General features: G+C 40.9%; 1 protein-coding gene across 1 annotated transcript in view; it reads right to left on the bottom strand.

The window, feature by feature from the left end:
• Positions 1-10,500, bottom strand: part of KCNK1 (potassium two pore domain channel subfamily K member 1) — a 32,442-nt gene extending 21,942 nt beyond the window's left edge. The window contains exon 1 of the mRNA XM_027750545.2: positions 9,808-10,500. Within this exon, the coding sequence (XP_027606346.1) occupies positions 9,808-10,162 (355 nt within the window). The 5' untranslated portion in view covers positions 10,163-10,500. The remainder of the gene's footprint in view (positions 1-9,807) is intronic.
• Between the last annotated feature and the right edge of the window lie 10,235 nt (positions 10,501-20,735).

Raw genomic sequence — 20,735 nt, 5'->3', positions numbered from 1 at the left:
TTGTGAAGGGAGATGTATAAGCTTCTATAATGAAGTCCCCAGGAGTTAAACATCCAAGCTATTTAATTTTATAGCAGATCTCTGGACGTGTTGCTACTTCCTGAACACACGGGGTATTTTTCCGCTTCAGCTTTCTTTAAGTCACATCCAGTACAATCTCAGCACATCAGGGAGGAGGTGAAATCAGATCTTCATCTTGTGTTTGCATTTGCTGACTAAAGTAACATCCCCCTTTTCAAATTATCTTGTAAACAAAGGAGGATAGCTACTCTAGCTTGCCTCTGGACTTTGGCACTAGTATTGCACATTGCAATGTCTAAGCCTGCCAATCACATTTTAAAAGCTTGATCGAGCAAAATATGTGTTCATAGTATGCCATGTAGTTTTAAAATAACATAGAAAGTAAAACACCAAGTGTCACATAAGAGAAAATTCAATACAGACTTTAAAATAAAATCATACGCAAGTCCCATTCTGGTGAGTGCTGCATCATTTGAGGTCTTCTGAAAGATCACTTTCGCCTCTTAATGCTGAGAAATCTTCTCACACTTGGAAATAATTGTAGTTTTAGTATGTATTTCATAGAATCATAGAATGGTTTGGGTAGGAAGGGACCACAAATATCATCTCATTCCAACCCACCCTGCCATGGACACCTTCCACTAAACCAGGTTGCTCAAAGCCCCATCCAACCTGGCCTTGAAAACTTCCAGGGATGGAGCAGCCACAACTTCTCTGGGCAACCTGTGCCAATGCCTCACTACTCTCACAGTAAAGAATTTCTTTCTAATATCCAACCCAAACCTACCCTCTTTCAGTTTAAAGCCATTCCCCCTTGTCCTATCACTACATGTCCTTATAGAAAGGCCCTCTCCAACCTTCTTATGGGCTCCCTTCAAGTACTGGAATAGGTCATTCCAGAACCTTCACTTCTCAAGGCTGAACAATCCCAATTTTCTCAGCCTTTCCTCATAAGTGAGGTGCTCCTAAAAACATTTTCAGTAAAGCTGAGCAAAGGATTCCTTTTACAGTCATTTTTAGCAATATCATACAGCCAGTACAGCACAGACAATAAGTCATAAAATTCAAGTACTGCCTGAAATGTATTTTTTTTTTGCAAAAGCCACAGTTCTGAAGCTAGATTCATCTCTCATTAGAATCAAGCTTCTGCTTATTGAAAAAAAATGTAAACAATTATATGTCTTAACCTTATCATTTCAATATCTAATTCTGGTTGTTCCCTCTCCCCACTTAACCCCACTTATGTATCTACTCTTGGAAACCTTTTGTGAAGCAGCTACTGTTAAAGAATTTAAGATTATTTAGCTGAGCAAATTTAAACAGTGTTTAAGTAATTGAAAGGCACAGAAGGAGGTTCATCCTACTACAAGTAGGATGAAATTCAGAGGTACATTTTAACCTTTTCATTTTAGCTTCTGGAGTTATTTTTAACATATTCAGAAAAAATATTCAGTGTGTGGGAAATGAAACGCTCAGCAAAAAGAGCAAAAGATATGATACACTCCCATTCTTATAGTACCATGCTCTCAAATGCTCTCAAAAGCTGCACTTGCAATGGTATTAAATTGTGCTTGAAAACACTCTATATAGAGGTTCTGGTCACTCCAGAAGTTTACACTTTGCAGTAGAGGACAGTAAAAAGACACAATAGGCCTCTACTCCCTGTTATCATAACAACAGTCTGGACTCAGAATTCTCAGGAGAAAGACGGAATACCGATGGTAAAGTTTCTACTAGCAAATAGTATGAAACTTTGTCAGAGGACGTAGCCTCACTTTCTCACACACAAGCAGAGCTGTACTCAAAAGACTACTGGATTGGCTTGTTCCACTGGCAAAACCTGTTTCCCAGCCCAATCTCCACCCTCAGCTGCTGCTAGGGAAGGCTGCCTAAGTGATCTCCCTCCTTTCCCATTGGCATTTCCCCAGTTCCTCAAAGATGATGTGATAACTTCGAAGCTGCTTAAGCAACTGTCACAGAATCAATTTAGAGTACAGTCTATGGTACTACTTAGGAAGCATCAGCTAGTAAACGTTTGGAGTCTGGTGACAGCTGGTGTACCACTTTGATTCATATGTGCTTTTAGTTCAAGGAAGTTTGTATACTCTGTTTTCAGAGACGAATGTGTATCTTTTTCTTTCCAAAGGAAAGAAAATCCATATGTTCTTCCAAGAGGTGCTCTGATACTTTCCTGAAGCACAGTCACTTGCAATGCTGTGCTTCATTCATTTCTTTCAGTTCTGCTTTTAACCACATTGCCGTTTTGTCCTCACAAGAAACACAATCTGTTTCAGCTAAGTTCCTCGGTGAAAAAGTGAACTGACACATTTTTCCCAGGTATTCTGGGTCACATCTGTAACTACACTAGGTCTTCAGTTGAATTTTGTACAAACATCATAACTCTCAAGCAGCTGAGGTCAGATCCAGAGAGACAGTAGGAATTTAGGTAGCTAATTCCTAAGAAACCTTTTATTGCTATTCTTTAATCCTAAAGGCATCCAAACTGTCATAGGAGTCCTAATTTTTCTCAAATTGCTAAAATTCCACTTCTGCACATGCCAAGAAATATTTTGGTCTTCATATGGTTTCAAAGTAGCTTGCAGCCTACTTGATAATTAACCTGGAGCAGCAGCTAAAGTAGGCATTTCTCCATAGAGTATGATGTTCCTGTATCCAAAAGACCTCCACAGATTATTAAAATGATGATGCAGTGGGCCAAAGTGAAATAAAGAAAGAAAAAAAACAGCCAACAAATAAATGAAAACAGGAGAAACAACAGATTTAAAAGAAGACTTATTTTAAATTACATTCAGATAAAAGTGAAAATCCTACTAAACAATGGTCAGGAATTGATTGTTAAGTTTTAGAAGTCTTGCTCTGAGAATGTACGTGATTTTTAGCTTGGGATTTGATTTGTAGATGTCAGTAGAATAGTAGCAAAAATTCCAGCACTACAAAAGGATTAAAAATAGAAAATATTTAATGAAAGGTAATTTGGGGGAAGATGACTCTCTTTCTTTTAATAAAGATGTAAATATCATAGAATAAAGTCAGAGTAATGATTAGAAATAATAACCGAGCAACAGGAGACCATGTAATTCATCTACAACAGCAAATAATGGTAACACAGCTCAATTAGGAAAAACCAGAGAAATAGCAAAGGTAAACATTTACAAAAAAAGCAGTCAATTAATAAGCCCAAGGCAGAACACCAGTAACTCAGTCCTGACCCCAGTTAAACTCTGTGTATCATACTAAGTTCAATGGACTTGTTTTGTGATTACGCTTTATTTATTTTGGGGGGAGGGATAGTGGGTGTGTGTTTCAGCAAGGGAAGAATTACCCTATGCCTAACACAGAAGGACTACTGAGGCAGCAGCTGCGGCCCTTCACCTGTTGAGAGCTGCTGGGATGGCTCCTCATCACTGATTAAATTTAGCAAGGCAAATGGAACCGCATGACACAGAAGTGAGGACAGATTTTTGTAAGAAAGACATTCCATCCATGAACAGCCAGCACTGCTCTAAACAATAATACAGTCCTGCTACTCCATGGCATATCCAGTTTCTGCCAGGAGATGGTTTTTACTACTCATTGCCTGTAAACCACAAATATTGGATTAGAGTGACTCTTGACATCCTTTGTTACAGCAAGCACAAGCAGGATTTTGGCACAGCTGATTGCTGCAGTCCCATGAGAAACCAGGAACTACCACCCTGCCTGGAACACAAGACATGACAGACCCAGATTTCCTCTCTGCTATTGCTTGCTTCAATGGAGAAAACACGACCTTTGTCCTGGGCACACAAGAGATAAAGTGACCAATCTGCCAGCTCTAACTGTCATCTCTGGCAACTGAGTGGCTTGTGTCCTGAAGCACAGAGCCTAATATCCTTCCCAAAAAATTTATATCATTGCTTTTGACACATGCAGGTTTCTTGGAGACCTTCATACAACACATTTTTGGTTTGTGTTTTTTGGTGGGTTTGCTGAGTTTTGCTTTGTGTTTTTTGGGGATTCATTGTTTGGTTGTTTGGGTTTTTTTTTTAACTTAAGCCCCTACTTTTCTGCTTTAATTTTTTTTTTTTAATACTTCATTGAACATTCCCATGATTTTGTGTTGTAAGGCAAAGATACCAAAAGCATCCAATCTACTTTCTCAGTATTAGTTCATACATACTCAACTTCTCTTACACCTTCCCTAGATGTAGTAGTCTTTTTGTCTCCTCTTTCTAAAAACAGCTAGAAAACCCTGGTTCAAATCCTTGTCCTGAAAATAACATTAAGCCAAACTCAATTGAAACCTCCCACATCTCAGAAGGCAGCATCTTAACCCAGGGGCCAGACTAGAATATGACAGAAGAAAGTCTGGAGCTTCTCCATGAAGTATAAAGGAATTCTCCCTGAGAAGAAAGCAGACACTCAGGCAGACAGAATGACTCTTTGACTTCACGTTTATACTACTTAATACAAGTGGTTCCAGGACTGATGTATTCAGAGGCCGACAGCCTCGGGGATAGTAGCTGTGACTACCCTGTCCCAGAACACCCTGTAGCCTTCAACCACTTGGCTTCAGATCCAAACAGTTGGCTTATTCAACGTAATCCTTCTTTTCTGGCATCTTTCTCAACCTACCTTGCCATCATTTCCTTTGATTTTCTTAGAAGTACTCCAATATAAAAAACACTGTCGCAGGGTGAAGCACAACCTCGCTTTGCCTCGAGATCATCTACAGCAAATTACCTTTTCCCAGAGATGTTGTTTTCAAGTCATAAACAACTCTTAAAAGAGAATCTATGAGTGCTACACTCAGAGCAACAGTACAGTGAAGCTTCAGTTTTCTGCTGGAGTCAGGAGTGACTACTAGTGAGTAGTCTCACTACTAGTGAGACCAATCTGAGTTTAATCCACCACAAAGTTTCCATATTTTCATATAAGAAGCAACAGAGAATCTTATGACTGGTCTCCCATTTGGTATGAATTATGAAATGTATTTATTCGGTGTGTATTAATGAGATACCACAGGCATCGCCAGGGACACAGCCCACATATTCTGACAACATCAACATAAAATATGCATTTTACATTGAATTCAAGTATGAGACAAAAAAAAAAATCCACTTTCCCTAAAGCCTCCGTGAACTATCCTCTTTCTATTTAAGTCAAATTCACATTTTTCCATAAGGTATGAGAGACACAGGTAGTTTCATCCATCTGAGGGTTCTACTGTAAGAGACTACATATCTTATGATGTCTTTGCAATGCTCCATTGTGATGCTTTCATGGCACTACCTCATATTGCATGGATTCGTTAAGATCTGTAATGAACTTTCTTTTGCAGTGCATCCACTTACTCCAGCACATCACAGCCTGTTACTTTTTGTAAATAAAGGCACAGTTAAGTTTCTCTGGCAAGTCATCAGTAGCAATGTTTATGAGAGTCAGACCTAAGCAAGAACATCCTTATGAATCAAATGATATATGCATTAACTCCTCGTACTGCTTGCCAGTAAAACTCCTGTAAGTTATTTAACATGAATGCAAAACTTTCCCTGAAAGCCATGTTTCTTCTCTACTAGCCCTTAAACCAAGCACTTTCAAACTAATAGCCAGTGTCACCACTTATCTACAACTACTGCATACTCTCTTCATAACACAGCAAGCAGAAACCCAAATCCAGTATATCGTAGATCTTGGGGGACATTCCTTGCAGTGGAGCACAACACACTCATCCTCAGTGTCAACAATGAAACTGGTACAAGCCCAATTCTGGAGGAGATGCTGCTTTGCACAAACCACCCTGCAGACAACTACATTACAGACTTCGAAAGTGGTTGAATACTAACAGTTCTCTTACTGTCTTGACTCCTGTGGCTCAGAGGAATGACCACCTGACCTTAATCAAAAGATTTAAAACATGCACTGCCATCACAGAAGATGCAACCTCTCACCCCTCCTCTGCAAATCCCTAAATCATGGCAAGGCTCTCCTAGCTTCCTTCTAGTGGGTATCTTGCCAACCCTATCACAACAGAGAAGGATCTTTTTCAGCATCCTTCTGGTATGCAAATGTTAAGTGAAATCTACAGCCGTGTTTGTGTTTCAGATGAAGGCAAAAATACTCAAAGCTGGACAGTCAGAATAAGACTTATGGTCTGTTTACACAAAGTGCCATGGGACATCCTTGCACTGAGAAGACTCTTTCCAAAAACAAACATAAAAATACAGGCCCCAAGTTCCTAAATCAGCATTTCCTATCCTTCCCTACTATTTTCCTTCAAAAAAAGAAGTCACTGTACTCTTCATATCTTGCAACACAGCTAATATCAAGCAATATCAATTTCTTCAATTACTTCATTCTGCTTACAGTTCATGTAGTGCAGTATTCTCATATTGCACCCATATGGGATAAGAACGTAGACATTGCCAAGAGTAGTGAAAATACCACCCAGAAGAGTGAGTGCAAAAAATTACTTCATTTTTATTGTTAGTAATAAAAGACATGAGTACAGATGGCCCCACAACAAAGCCAACCAGAAAGAACTGCTTCAGCACGATGATTCATGACATCTAGCACTGAGACAAGCAACAACCATAGATATGTATAAGGTCATAATTACAGAGAGTTTCCAAGACAGACATTATTTAAATGCACACAGTTGTATAGTCTTACTGTTTATGTTGTCAATTATTAGTGACCTAATTGCTTTCTCTTACACATGGCTTGTATGGCCTTCTGCATGACTGCTTAAGTTGCACAGGGAGGAATAAAGTCTTTAGAAGAGAAACCTCCTGCTAGTCACTTCTACAATCTGCTGAAGCCTCACCACCAGCCCATTTCACTGCCCTTTGTTTGCCCGTCCTTTAGGCAGCTTGTGACAGTCCTGTGACAGCCCATGTGTGCAGCAACATAAACTGCTTTCAAGTAACAATTTGCCTTTACTGTGTTTATTCTGCAAACTCCCTCCATTTATGATTTTTTTCCAAATTCTTAAATGACTTTATCACTTTCTTCAAGGATTTTCTCTAGTGAGTAAGAAGCCAAAGAATATAATAAGGACAGGAAGGAACAAGTGAAGTCAGGGATGCTATATTTAAACACTGTCCCTACATGTTTTATATAGAAAACTGAAAGGCTACGAAAGAAGCCTTGTCCTCTGTGCAAGGAGTAGGTGTGCATTTATTTACATGAGGAATGACAAATTCAGTAAGCTGAACATATGGAACATCCTTGTGCTCCCTGCAATTTCACTTATGCACAAGAAGCAACCCTCAGTTGGTACCACCAGTATCAGAGTTCTCTTTTCTGCTTTTATTCTTACTGTACTTGGCAAAGGGAGGGCATTTCAGGTGCACAGTTTGTAATAGTACAGCATTTTTTAAATGTTCAAGCACTTCTGAACAGCTGTTTGAAGTGACCAGGCAGGTTCTGCTCCTTGTCTTCTGTTTTCATGGCCATTTCAAGAGCCTTGAAATATTTCTTGCACAGGTGCAGACTTAATTAGGGAGAAAAAATGCACCTCACCAGAAATCTGCAGGCTCTGGGGAATATTTGAATAAGTGTTGGTCATACTACATTGATCTGGATTTATACCTGTCTACCTTGTACAAGTTATTTATATTAAATAGGAATCAAGTGCAGCTAAAGACTACTACATAAAAGAAGAAACAGACAGCTTTTGTTAAAAGGGGCCCAATGCAAAGGACTATTGGACATAGAAGGAAGTACCACCATTTGATCTATAATATTGACCTATTACATTAATGATGACTAAATGAACTTCAGTTTATGAAACGGACAGAAATAATGATAACTCATGCATTTCAGACCTCTGTCTTTTCTGAGGATATGCCATTTAAGTGGAGTTCTCTAAAGGGTTTTCCATTTGGACAATGGTACATTGCGTCTCCTTTTCTTGTAGGGCCTCTATGATCAAGTCAGCCACACATGTAGGGCCAGGTTATGCCTTGCCCTTAAGAAGATGTGCAGTGGGTAAGAGATATCTCTGCCTGAACTGTATTACCGAATTCAAACGCATTAAAACATGCGGCTATGTATTACCAGGCAGTACTAAGGTGTTACGAACTCAGTCCCACCCCCACCGTCCTGATTGTGAACATTTTTTGATTGATTCATCTCTGAAATCAATATTGCCAGATTTAAAAATAATAAACTGCAGGGACTGTGGATTGGATTTGTCTGGCAAAAAAAAAAAAAAAAAAAAAAGAGAAGTTACATGCAGTACACTGTGTAAGAACATATAGAAAAGCAGAACCAGGACCTTTCTCAATACCTTTTTCTTTTTAAAAAGGGTTATTATAGAAAAAATAATTTGAATAAAAAAAATAGCTCTCGAACAAAATAATTTACATTTTATAGTAACAGACAGTGTAACTGATTAGGAATGAGAACAAGCATCATAAGGTCAATTAGGCACCTTAAGTTTAAAGTGCCTTACAGTTTTACTGAAAGTAAAAAAATAAAAAAAGTAAAAATTTGAGTGCTGAAGTATTATCACAATTCTATGTTTTTTCCACTCACAGTATTACTATACACTGATTAATGTTTAAAAATTTATTCACTGAGAACATTCAACTGTCACAAGCATGTCACTTTCTCTCTTCACACAAACTTTAACTCTAGTTATTAATATGCAGAGGAGGAAGTGTTGTGTGGACACCCATAACCCTGGTTTACTTTTTACAAACACAACCTCCTTATAACAAGCAGACACCCTAATCTCTAGACTCAATGACAACTATTTATAGCAATATTTACAGGACAAGCACTGCCTGTTTGAAATCAGTCAGGAAGCACCAAAATAAGATCAAGTAAGCAAATTATTAAATTATTAATATCTGCTGATTACGTTTCCCATAATAGAAGGAGTGCTAACTTGGGGGCAGGGAGGGGGGAATAAAAAAAGAAAGAGTGCATCTTTTATAGTAGTATCAACGTATTGCCAAGACTCAAAGCCCTCTGGTTGGACAAATTTTAGGGTGATTCTTTTAACGCTTTTCTTATTCGACAAGCCTTTGTTATTTATTTCAGTGAGCTGCATTCAAATCACCAGAGCCCAGCTTCCCAGCACAAACGTCTCCACTCATCCTTTAGAAATCTGTCCGCTATGCTCTTAAGTGAAATCCGATTGCTGAAAAAAAAAGTGCTTATAAAAACTATGGTCAGATGAATGCTTCCTCAAGCTTTTCAAAACAACAATGAAACCTGCTATTTAGAAGAAAATAAGCATTATCTTTCAGTCTTTTACATGCAAACGTTAAATGGAAATTGACGGTAAAATACGAAACTGAAGTTTAACTTCATCAGTAGGCTCCGGTTAGCAGTTTTCCCCTCTCCGCCCAAATCAGCCTGAAAGAAACGCACAGGAGACACCCCCAAAATAATTTAAAAGTTCAAAGAAAGAGATGGGCATTAGGCAGGATTTTCGAAACCGCCAATGATTTCAAGGAGGGGGGACCTGACAACCTGGCTTTTAACGCTGAATTAGGGCGGGTTTCAAATAGGGGTGATGAATCCTACACAAAACATGCCTCTCACACACGAGAGTCTGGGAAGTAACAATTACTGGGGAGCCCAAGGGCCGCAGCCCCCCGAACGCCCGGGGCTGGAGGTCGCACCGTCCCCGCGGCCCTGGACATCCGGGGGCCGGCGGGCCCCGGCCCCTCTCCCACAGCCCCAGCTGCCCCCAAACCAGCCCCTCTTATCTCCGCGGCGGCCCTGAGGGGGTCCAGGCCTCCCCGGAAGGCCTCCGGCGCCTTCCCTTACCCGTGGTGGAGAGGACGGTGCTGGCGAAGAAGAGGGAGGAGGTGAAGTCCCAGTTCCAGTTTCCCGAGGCGTTGCTGAGCACCGAGACGCCGTAGTTGCTGGCCTCCAGCACCCGCATCAGGAACTGCTCCAGCTGCTGCTCTGAGAGGCAGGCATGCTCCTCCAGGAAGCGCTGCTTCAGCTTGCCCAGCTCCTGGCGCAGCAGGTCCTCGTAGGGCAGCTCCACCGAGGAGAAGACCACAGCGCCGAACACCAGGTAGAGCAGGTAGCCCAGCACCAGCAGGGCGAAGCACCAGGCGGAGCGGTGCTGCTCCACCAGCCGCACGCAGGAACTGCCCGCCAGCGACTGCAGCATCTTCCCGAGCCGGGGCCGGCTTGCGCCCCGGGCCGGGCCGGGATGCCGAGGGGGAGCGGGGGTTGAGGGACAGAGGGAAGGGAAGGGGGAGCGCGGGCGGCGCCTGCCCCCTGTGCGGCCGCTGCCTGACTTTGGAGGCGCGGAGCGGCGCTGATGTGGCGCTCACGTGGCCGCGCGGCGCAGGTACCGCGGCGGAGGGAGAAGGGGAGGGAGGGAGGCAGGGCCTCCTGCTGCTGATGCTGCCCCTGCCGCCGCCAGCCGCCCGGTCCCGCCGGCTCTCCCGCCCCACGCCTCTGCCGCCGGCTGCCGGGGCGCCGGCGCTTTCTCTCGTTTCTGTTCCTTGTCACTGAGTAACGCGTGGGGAGCGCGGGGGATCCCCCGCTGGCGCTCAGCGAAGCCGATCCAGAGCGCCCCGGCCCCGCGCTGCAGCGGCGGTTTATTCCCATTTCCACACAAAGTCTCTGGAGATTTCTTTGCCTCGCTGTTCCCCACCCCCTACAGTAGGAAACTCCCAAAACAGCAATTCCTTCCACTACTGAGTTGTTTTATTAGTCCTATTTATTTATTCATTCACATTTCAAAGAAGAATAAGGTGACGCAGTGTGAAGCAGTAGGCTGAATTTCATTCAGTTCAGGACGTGAGGAGTTCAAAGAAACTCAGATGTTGGGCAATAATGTCCTCCCTCAGGTCCATAGCTTCAAAATGGGGCCTTTTAGGGCGTGCAATTCAAACTAGCTGACCTCCATACAACTAGCAACTCTGTAGCTAAAGGAGTCTTTGCCACTGTGCTGGGTTTCTGGAGACACTTTTTAATGGTGTGAAGTGCCCAGCTAGTGCTCAAAGCAGCGTCCAGGATGAATACAAAGGCACTGTTCAGCCATCCCGCTGTGTAGTCGCAGCCAGTGATCTTTGCAAGTTTCACTTTGAATGCTTCTTTCTTCATCCATCTCAAACTCTGGCCAGCAACCACACAGTTAACTTACCAGATGAAGTTCCCCACCAGATGAAAAGGATCAGTGAAAATTAGAGCTTCCTAAAGTATCCCTTAGGGTGAATAAAGGCAGCTTCTGGTAAAGGAGAGAGATGAGATTCTCATTCTCGGATCACATCCTGCCAGGCTCTGCCAGTTCCCTTTCACCTCTCAGCTGATGGCTATTTATACTACAGTCACAAAGTAGTAGCTTGTACATTAGAACCCTACTAGGGCTGAGCCAATGAATTTGGACAGAGTAGATCAAATCCAGCAACCTATCTTAAGCTCTGAGGTACCCCTCAAAGCTGTAAGGGCTACCATGGGAAAAGAGAGAAAAATGAAAGGCACAAAGTAATGTTTTATGCCAGAAACTTAAACCAATGTGTCAACATTTCCTCTTATAGGAGAGCTACATGAAACTGTGGGATTAATCTGGCCTAGCAAAACAGCTCATCCAGTTCCTGGTTCATTCCCCACTGCCAGCCATAGCTGAGCCATTCCAGGGACTTAAACATGGCCCGCACTCCCACTAGCCTTGTTTTATGATCAAAATGTAAATATGTTCATACATGCAAAAAGCAGCTGCTTGAATGCTTGGTCAGTAGTGCACTTGGGGGATGTGGCAGGTACATACGAGACAGGCCGAGCAGGCAGACTCTCGATGCTGTGCCAGGAACACACACACGTGCTGGCCCACACGTGTGTATCTGTGCATCATACAGCTGGGGAGGGGGCACTGTGGACACTTGCGTGTTTTAGTATACAGGTAAAGTTTTCCCCCGTGGCTGAACTCCTCGACTGTTGCAAATGGTTCCAAACTATTTATATGTAGAAATTGTAGCACCCAACAGAAGTGCAGCATAATTAAATTAGGGCAAGGGCTTGAAATGAGGAGCTGAAGAAAATCCATGCTGTATATCCAGAAGTTAATTGACAAAAGGACAGACAGAGGCAGAGATGTCACATCCCTATACCACCACTTTAGCAGCTTTCATCAGCATCAGTGTATTTTTATAATATAAACTAGTGATGTGTAGGAAAAAGGCAATTTCAGTCAATAGCAATAAAAATTGATTATACTGTCTGAGAGTGTAATGCAGACAAGCTTTGGAAGGGAGTATTCCAAACAAATGTTTGATTGCATTGCACTAAGGCAGCATGAATTTAAACATTGTTACAGAAAAACAGGTCAAGGAACCTCATTGATTGATTTGGTATGCTTAACTAACTCCATCCAATTAGTTAGTCACTTGTCCCCTCAAATTCCAAATGACTGAGTACCTCTATCTCTAATAGAAAAAACATTTAAAACGGTACATGTGACATACTGGGATCCATTTTGATCAAATGTACTAGCTATGGTAGGTTTCATAATACAATTTTTAATTTATTTCAACATCTGGTAGGTACAGTTGCATTCGTGATAGAGAATGGTCATATCTTTGCTATAAAACAGTATTTTCCCAACCTTCAAGCTAAATATTTGTTTAAAGGTTAGAAAATGTTTGCCTAAGAACACACCTCACTTCAGTGGTCATAGGAAACTGTAGCTGGGTAGCTGAACAGTTTTATTTACCAGCCTCCTTCAGTTTTCCATTTTTATGAATCACTCATTCTCCATTTTTAGAAGCCGCTCACACTTAGAGGCTTGCTGGGATGAGAGAAAAGAGGACTCTGCTGAATACAGCCTGCACTACTCTTCTAACTTGATTTTTCCCCCCACAATTTTTTGGAGGCGTGGGCTGAGGGAAACAATGGCAGAGCATCACAGCTGTGTCACCAAAGCATTCAAGTTCTTGCTTCCAAAGCAAACATCTAAACAGTCTGAGTTTTAGCCACCATTATTAATGTTCATGTTTAACTCAAAGCCTTTAACATACCTGGTAATTTAATTACAGATTTCTTTGGGATAGGTGTGCAGAAAGGTGTCTTAATATTCAGTTTTCTGACTTCAAGTGATTGTATTTACATAATACATTTCCTGTTATAGATAATATCCTATGTAATGTAATTGTGTCATTCCAGTTTAATTCCAGAGTATGCTATAACCATTTTCACACTGTTTTGCTCGTCAAGGATCAGGCTAATCAAGGATTCAATGTACTGAATTCAGTGTTATGTACTATATAACAGAAAGTCCCAACATGCTTCAGCAGGGAGTGACTGAAGTTGTGGAGGAGACTGTTACAGACCAATCTTTTCCCAGCAGAAGTTTCATTCTACTGTGATCATCCCTCTCAACAGAACATGAATCCTGTTTATTAATAAAGTATACCACATCGTCACATCATTCATCCACCAGCTATGCTCAGTAAGTGCTGGAGTAGTCCAGCTGCAAGCAGAGTGAAGAAACCCACTATTGGTAGATACTGGTGCTCTCTATTGCACATCTCCCCTCTGAGCTACAGAAAATGCAAGTACAGGTTGCCTGTCTACAAGGGTAGAAGAGAAGACAGACACTCTAATCCACCACTGAACTGAGACAGAAACCACAGTTGTGCCCCGGGGTGCTAGAAAACCACAGAGAAAGTTATTAGTCTCTCTAACTCTGCTTCCTGGGGACATAGGACAACTCCCCTATGACATCCCTCGGCTAGCAGCTTCTGTAGCATAGTCCAGAGGCTGAGAAAATCCTCTCTTGTACATGAGAAGTGTAAGGCCCTCTGAGAACTGTGTAAATCACAGACATTTTCTGTTAGGAGAAGTGAAATTGAAGTAAAAAGGTTTTGTGTTCATGGCAAGTCTGTTTTCCTCTGAGATTTTTGGTTAACTAAAAGAATCTTTATACTGACACATTTCCAATAAAATGCTGAGGGGCTTGAAACACCGGAAGAGATGGTGGCTAGAGGAAGAGGACAGCCTGGTGGCAGTGACTAGAGAGGGGGACCACTGTGCTCTTGTCTTCTGTCCAGTGAATGAAAATGAAAATAGATAAAAATAGTAGCTTCAGTGAAAAGCAAGAATAGCTCACAACAGTGCTTCAGCGCCCAGAGACTAGCCTATGCTGAGTGGCATATGCCAAAGAGGAGATTTGACACTGGGGTTCAGCTGCTGTAATCACTGAGCTCTAGTCTGTGAGCAGGAATGAGTCTGAGGAAAAGGAAAACACCCATGTTTAGCAGTGTTACTAATATCAAGACTGTAAAATATTTTCAGCACTAAAGGAAACCCTGAAAGTGACTCATATACACAAGAAGTTTCAAGCTGACTGAAAGGATTATTTATTTTCCTTTTTTTTTTCCCAAATGAGTAGTGTCATGGCCAAATCACAAAAATTTTTACATCAGTCTTGGAAGAAAATGTCCTTCCTGTTATTATATTGAAGAACATAAATCCCAAGAAGTGGGTAAATAAAATCAGTTACCAGGCAATACTTGTCCTGACAAACCTGTTCTGCTCTGGCATACCTACAGCATGAGTTCAGAGAACAGAGGAGGTGGTGTTGAGGAACAGTGGGATGAACCAGGACAGTGTGGGAGGCAATAAACAGTTACGTGGGGAGAACATGAGGCAGTATCAAACCTGTGTCACCCTGGCAGCTGAATATTGACTAGCAATAGGGAACTGATTGGTCCTTCAGTATTTTTTCTTCAAATTTGGTGTAAGTATGAATTCAGTGGTTACAACAAGTCTAAAGTCTGACTGATCAGTCCTAAATTATGTGTAAATGAAGAAAGAGAGCCATAAATGTAAGATTCTCTGAATTCACTTCCATTAGTGCTTCTGCCACATTTAACTGTTCCACTGAATATTTTTTAATATGAAACTGAGGAGAAGTAGAACCCTTCAAGATTTGCTCTATCTGTTAAATGAAAGCTGGGACATAATAAATTTCCTGTTATAGAAGTAAATATATTTGAGCAATTGTTTCTGAACACTCAATTTGTGAGCTTTTGCAGAAGTTAACATAAAGTTGGCTAGCTCTGATTGAATGTCATGGCCCTGTGGGCAGGCAGGATGTGAAGTTTTAAGAATCACATCCTCACAAGCACTGACACAAATGTAGTTATGTTGAGAAGCAGTCAGATGGGTTGCCATGTGTTCTGTTTGCTGTGGGTAAGGTGTTCTATTTTGGCTAAATGAAATCATCTAGTTTTGGGTCAAATAATGTAAATCTTATAGAATTTGAAACAACACAGCTTGAATTTATAGAAAAAAAGAGGTAATCTTTGAAGAGGGGATTCATTCCCATCTTAATGTGGCAGAAGGATGGAGATGCAATAGGAGAGTATAGGTTATTTATTTAGTATGGAATATTTAGGTCTTTAAAATTTATCAGCAAGCAAACTGATGAGGATAGAAATATTGCTGTGGAAGAAAAAGAGTGAAATCTTTGTCCATGTTTATGCCATTTCCAACATCCTGCCTGGCTGAATTCTACTTGAGATGGAGGGGAGAAGGCTTGAGATTTAGTGGCTTCCTAACAAAAAATCATTTTATGCTGTTAACTTAATGGTGCAACACTGTCCACAAAGGTTAAGACCACTGATCTGTAATAGTGAAGGAATGACTGTGCCTGGTTTGGAGCTATATTTAGGGGAAGGTTTATGTCATGAAGTAGTAGTGTTTAGAATCAAGGAAGTTTATATGCATGGTCAGGCACAATTTCTTTCTTGAGTGAGTCATCTTTGATGTAAATGTGATTTTCCTTAGAGTTGCAGTAGGTATTCATATTTAACCAATGATCTTGGTATCTAGGTAGAATAACTGATAGACAACTTTTTTATTAAGATAATCGTTTTGTGTGGAAAAATTAATTTCGTGTATACTTGCCATCAGGTTTACCCAGTGACATTATCCAAAAAGGCACATGGTTGCTCTAAGAAGTATCAGTCCAGTGGGGATGAGGGCTGCATATATGTACATAAATACATGCATCCATGTATATGCGTGTATGTTTTTATATAATCTTATATATAACATGCTTCCTCAAAGTTCTCACTATTATATTGAGTCATATCTGTGTAGAAAGGTAATTTCCTGTGATTTGTAGGATTGTGTTAATGCTAAAGGAATGTAATAGCTCAGAGAATTCAGGATGTCAACATGACCTTATTGGAACATTACATTAAATAAATTTCGTTGTTTTAAATAAAGTGACCTTGCCCTCCTAAATCCTGTGACAGTCACCCAGCAGAATTGGTCTTTTTAACCTCTTGTTCAAAGTGCCCAAAAGAAGAAAAATGGTTAATATACTTAATACTTTTTACTGAAAATAAGGCTTCACAGAATATTTTATATGTCTTCCATCTTCTCTGTAGAATTTTTTGTACTTCCCCCTGCTTGGCAGCCTGCTGTTAAAGATGGCTATGATGGGAAATAAGACAGTAACTGAGGTGGGCTCAAACAGCTGTGGGTGTCCAGGTGTTCCTCCTGATCTTACCAGCTCTGGGACCAATCTTGGCTTTGTCTCTGAGATGGTTCTTGGGCACTCAGGAAATGATAGTGTCTGCAAAGCCTACCGTCTTTCTCTGGGTCACTTTCTAAACACACACAGCCCCAGAAAGGATTACACACTAAATGGTCTCTCTGTAATAACTTTTTCCAGTAGTTAGGCTATATTTCCGTGGTTTCTGATTTTGGTTAACTGAGGGCCAGTCCCAGTCACTGAGGAGTATTGGTAGGTCCTTTAGCCTGTTTTAATTCAGTTTGTATTGCTGTAGAATTTGTGTACTTGTACAATCAATTTAATGCACAAGCTGAGTTGAACTTGTGTTACAGTGGCAGACAAAAACTTGGACCCAGCAGTGGTGACATTCTCACTGACAGCCCACACACCCCTCTTGTCCATGCACAGAATGGTCACATTAACTTGTCAAAACAGCTTTCAGCTTCAGCTCCATTTGACTTCATGTTCCTGCGTACCAGCATGTGTACACAGCACAGCACTGCTCTCTCAGGCCTCCCTGCCCTGGGCTGTGAGTTCAGACAGAACAGTGTGCACACCTGGACTGCATGCACTGTGTGCTGAAGCCTGGTCCAGACACTGTCTGCTCTTTGGCTCTGCCTTGGGCAGTTGGACTTCAGAGACTGGAGGTGTTTTTGAAGTTGTCATTTGTAACAGTGAACGTCTGGACACCTGCAATGATCCTGGCCCATCTGAGACCTTGTGGAAACTACACATTGCCTCCGGGCCAAGATGCTTTGCTAAAGCAGGGAAGTCTGGTGGTGGATGTGGATGCCTGCACATGGATCTTAAAGGGCAAGTTCTTGGGGTGACTATCAGATGCTGCCTAGATGCAGCCCATGAAGTAAGGGACCTTGGAAGAAGTAGGGTTGCAGCTCTGGGAAAGAATCTGTTTCCTGCTGCAGCCATAGCTGATAGCTAAGATGTACAGTAACTTGGCTTTTCAGGGCTCTAGACTCCTAGAGATTTTAAATTCTAATGAGAGACCCATCTTTGCAGTCTCTAATACATAAAATACACTCTAACCCAGAAACTCAGACATGCCTGAAAACAACCCTTGTGTCTGACCTTGGGTATTTCCTGTGCTGATTGAATCCTACAGTTTAAAGGAGTTTAATGTTTAACTGTAGGGAGGCATAAGCTCCATTACTTTCCTACAACTGTCCTAGCAGGAGGGAGAACCCAGGGAACACTCTTCCCTGGGCACAGGCTTTACAGCCAGCCCTTGGTGGGGGGTGAGCTTTGAAACAGGCACCCTTCCCTCATCGTTCCTGCGGATCAAATCCACCTCTTTCAGTGGTCAGTCCTGATAGCTCTGAGGCATAATAGTTCTTCACTGGGAATGCAGCATAAACCAACATACTGAACCAGGAACCCTCAGCCACAGCATCTGTTCCTCATAGCTGAAGGTCCACATTATCACAGTGAAGTCAGCAGGAGTTACTCTTCACTGATGAGGAAACACAGGCAAAACCATCTAATTTGTGATACTCCCACCTGGCTATGCCGTTTGGATAGGTTCATTTTCCAGACACACCTTCTGCCTCAACAGTGTTAAATTTTAATAAGTGCAATTCGTTGCCTTGTTGAACCAATGTCTGGAACAGCCCATGGGTACTATTGCCACATGCACCTGCTATAATGAATACCAAAGCCTATTTCAGTGACCTGAATCTTTTGAAAATTTAGTCCTTTATTTTTATCCACTTAGAGGGAGCATAAGCTGCATTGTCCTACTTTTCTCAACTGTGTCATCTGACTCATCAATCAAAATTGAGTTTGAATCCTATTATCACCTACTGATTTTCAATCAACCCAAAAACCTATCAGAAGTACAAAAGGATGATTTTGTCACTCAGCCCAAGACACCTTCACAAATCTTCTGTCATCAGATATCTTAAAGTTTAAGAAAAATACGATTTTAGCAGGCCTAAATTCTACACTCTCCCCTGAAAAGATACACTAGAAAGAATATCACAGGACAAGAGAATAACTTCTGTGAAGTAAGACAACTTTGAGATTTTATACTATTGGGTTGATTAATTTTTAACATAATACAGTATTATTGTTGTTTTATCCACTTCTGTCAGAGTGCACTGTACGCTCTTACAGCATTTGACAGATATAGAAATATAAAAGCTGTCTGGCCTACAGGCTATTAAAAAAAAGGCTTAAAGTATAAGTCTATCCAGAAGAACCTCTGTTACAAACCTAACAGTTTCCCCCCCTGTACTTTTAGAAATGCATGAAGCAATTTAAAAACATCACCCCACCACCACCCTCACCACCAGAATCTGTTTTTCTTGCTGTAATGGCAAAGAAAGTATCAGTGACCTGATCCTATTCTGTCTGACTCATGAGACCTATATGGGACACAATTACAACATATGCTAGAAGATCATTCCTTCCTTCCTCTTGAAATCTCTTTCTCAGAATCCAGCCTGCTATCCTTCAAAAAAAGTCTTCAACCTTGCCAGGAATAAAAAATAAAATACTGAAAAACCCAGTTTCCAGAGGAAAAAAAAGACTAAACATTTCTCACAGTGCCACCATTTCTCTTCTGATGTCTCACACCCGATTTTAAGACTGATCTACTAAATGCTTTGAGAAGATCAGGTTGGGACCTAACAACTGAAACCCTGTTGAATATTGCCAACTATGGATTTTGATTTTGTGCTGCATTGCAATTTTGTCTACCTTTCCCACTTCTTTGTTTAAACTAGTCCTACCTGTGCCTCCATTTGCTCCTAGTTAAAAGTCCTGTTCTACTACACACCCCATAAAGTGAATTTAGGATTATATTTTCCTAAACAGAAAAATGAAAATTAACACTATGTATATTTTTCAAGCTGTCCTTTCATGGATGAAGTCCTAAGCATTACTTCAGTGCAAACAATTAATGATAAAATATTAAACCAGGCTGCAGAATTGACCATTAGCCTAGGTTTTCCAATGAAACTGAATTGGTGTGAAACTAATTTTGAGACAGTACATATACAACTTAGGGGATAAGAACAATCTTCCTGACAGGCTTTATGCTTTGGATGAACCTCTGCTTTCAAGTCAATGTCATATCCTTCATCAAAATAAACCAAATCAAAATACTAACGATCAATAATAAATTTATAATTAATAGTAATCTGACATACTGCCATAATGACAATTAATTTTATTTTGTGTTTATTAAGTAAAGGGATGCATTTTTCTAGGGAGTGCACAGAGAAGGAAAAAAGAAGGAGAAACCCGTAATATTATTGGGTATTAGAATAACTTGTCATATCACTAGTCAATAGGGACAAATAAATCGTTTTCACATCGTACTGATGTCCTCTGTTTCACTACAATTGAATTCTTACCATAACTTGTTTGGCTACAAAATACAAAGCGTTTCATATGCTGTGTGCCTACCTCACCACATAAAATGTTTCTTTTTGGAAAAGTTTTATCAGTAGAGTGCTATTTACCTGCATTAATACAAACCACTGTTCATGAGAAAAAGTGAATCTGCTGATGAAATCCAGTATGTCCAAAATCCATTATTGAATCAAAAAGGAAAGTATTGTTTAGAGAAGGAGCTCATGGGCTGTATACTCTTCTTTAGTTAATTTGAGCTTTGATTACAATAATTCACTATAAGGCACAAAGGAGCTAAAATAGAGAAGAATCAGACTGTGATAAAAGATATTTTCAGCAAGATTTTTGTAAGAATGATGTATGGTGTTATACATTAAACATTAAGCTTGATATTAAGCATTTAGGTTAGAGCTGAAAAGACCCCTTGGTCCTCAAAGGATTCTCAGTCCAGTTACACAAGGGAAACAAGCATGAGAAGACAAGCCGAATATGCATCCAGCAGCTGGAGGCTGAATGATCTCCTGTCAGAATTCCAGTAAAGACAAGTCTCCCCTAGCCAAAACCAGTGAAAGGCTCTTGTGATCTGCCTCAAGCTGTTTAAGGCACCTAGAAGAAAAGTCCTACTTGTCAGCTAATAATAGTGACAAGAATCACAGAATGGGTGAGGTTGTATGTATACATGATGAAAATGATGATGGTTATTCCTACTATTCAAAACCATAGCAATTTCATCCAGAGTTGCGAAAACCTCAATATTTTATTGCATATTTATAGCCTCATGCTATATTAATAATATATTAAGCCACAAAACTTATCTAAGGTATTATATGATATTAGT

This window comes from Pipra filicauda, unplaced genomic scaffold (genome assembly GCF_003945595.2).
Source record: "Pipra filicauda isolate LSUMZ 115617 unplaced genomic scaffold, ASM394559v2 scaffold16_size7369187_pilon, whole genome shotgun sequence".
NCBI classification, from domain to species: domain Eukaryota; kingdom Metazoa; phylum Chordata; class Aves; order Passeriformes; family Pipridae; genus Pipra; species Pipra filicauda.
Note: the sequence above shows the minus strand (reverse complement) of the source record. Positions and strands in the feature narration are given on the sequence as shown.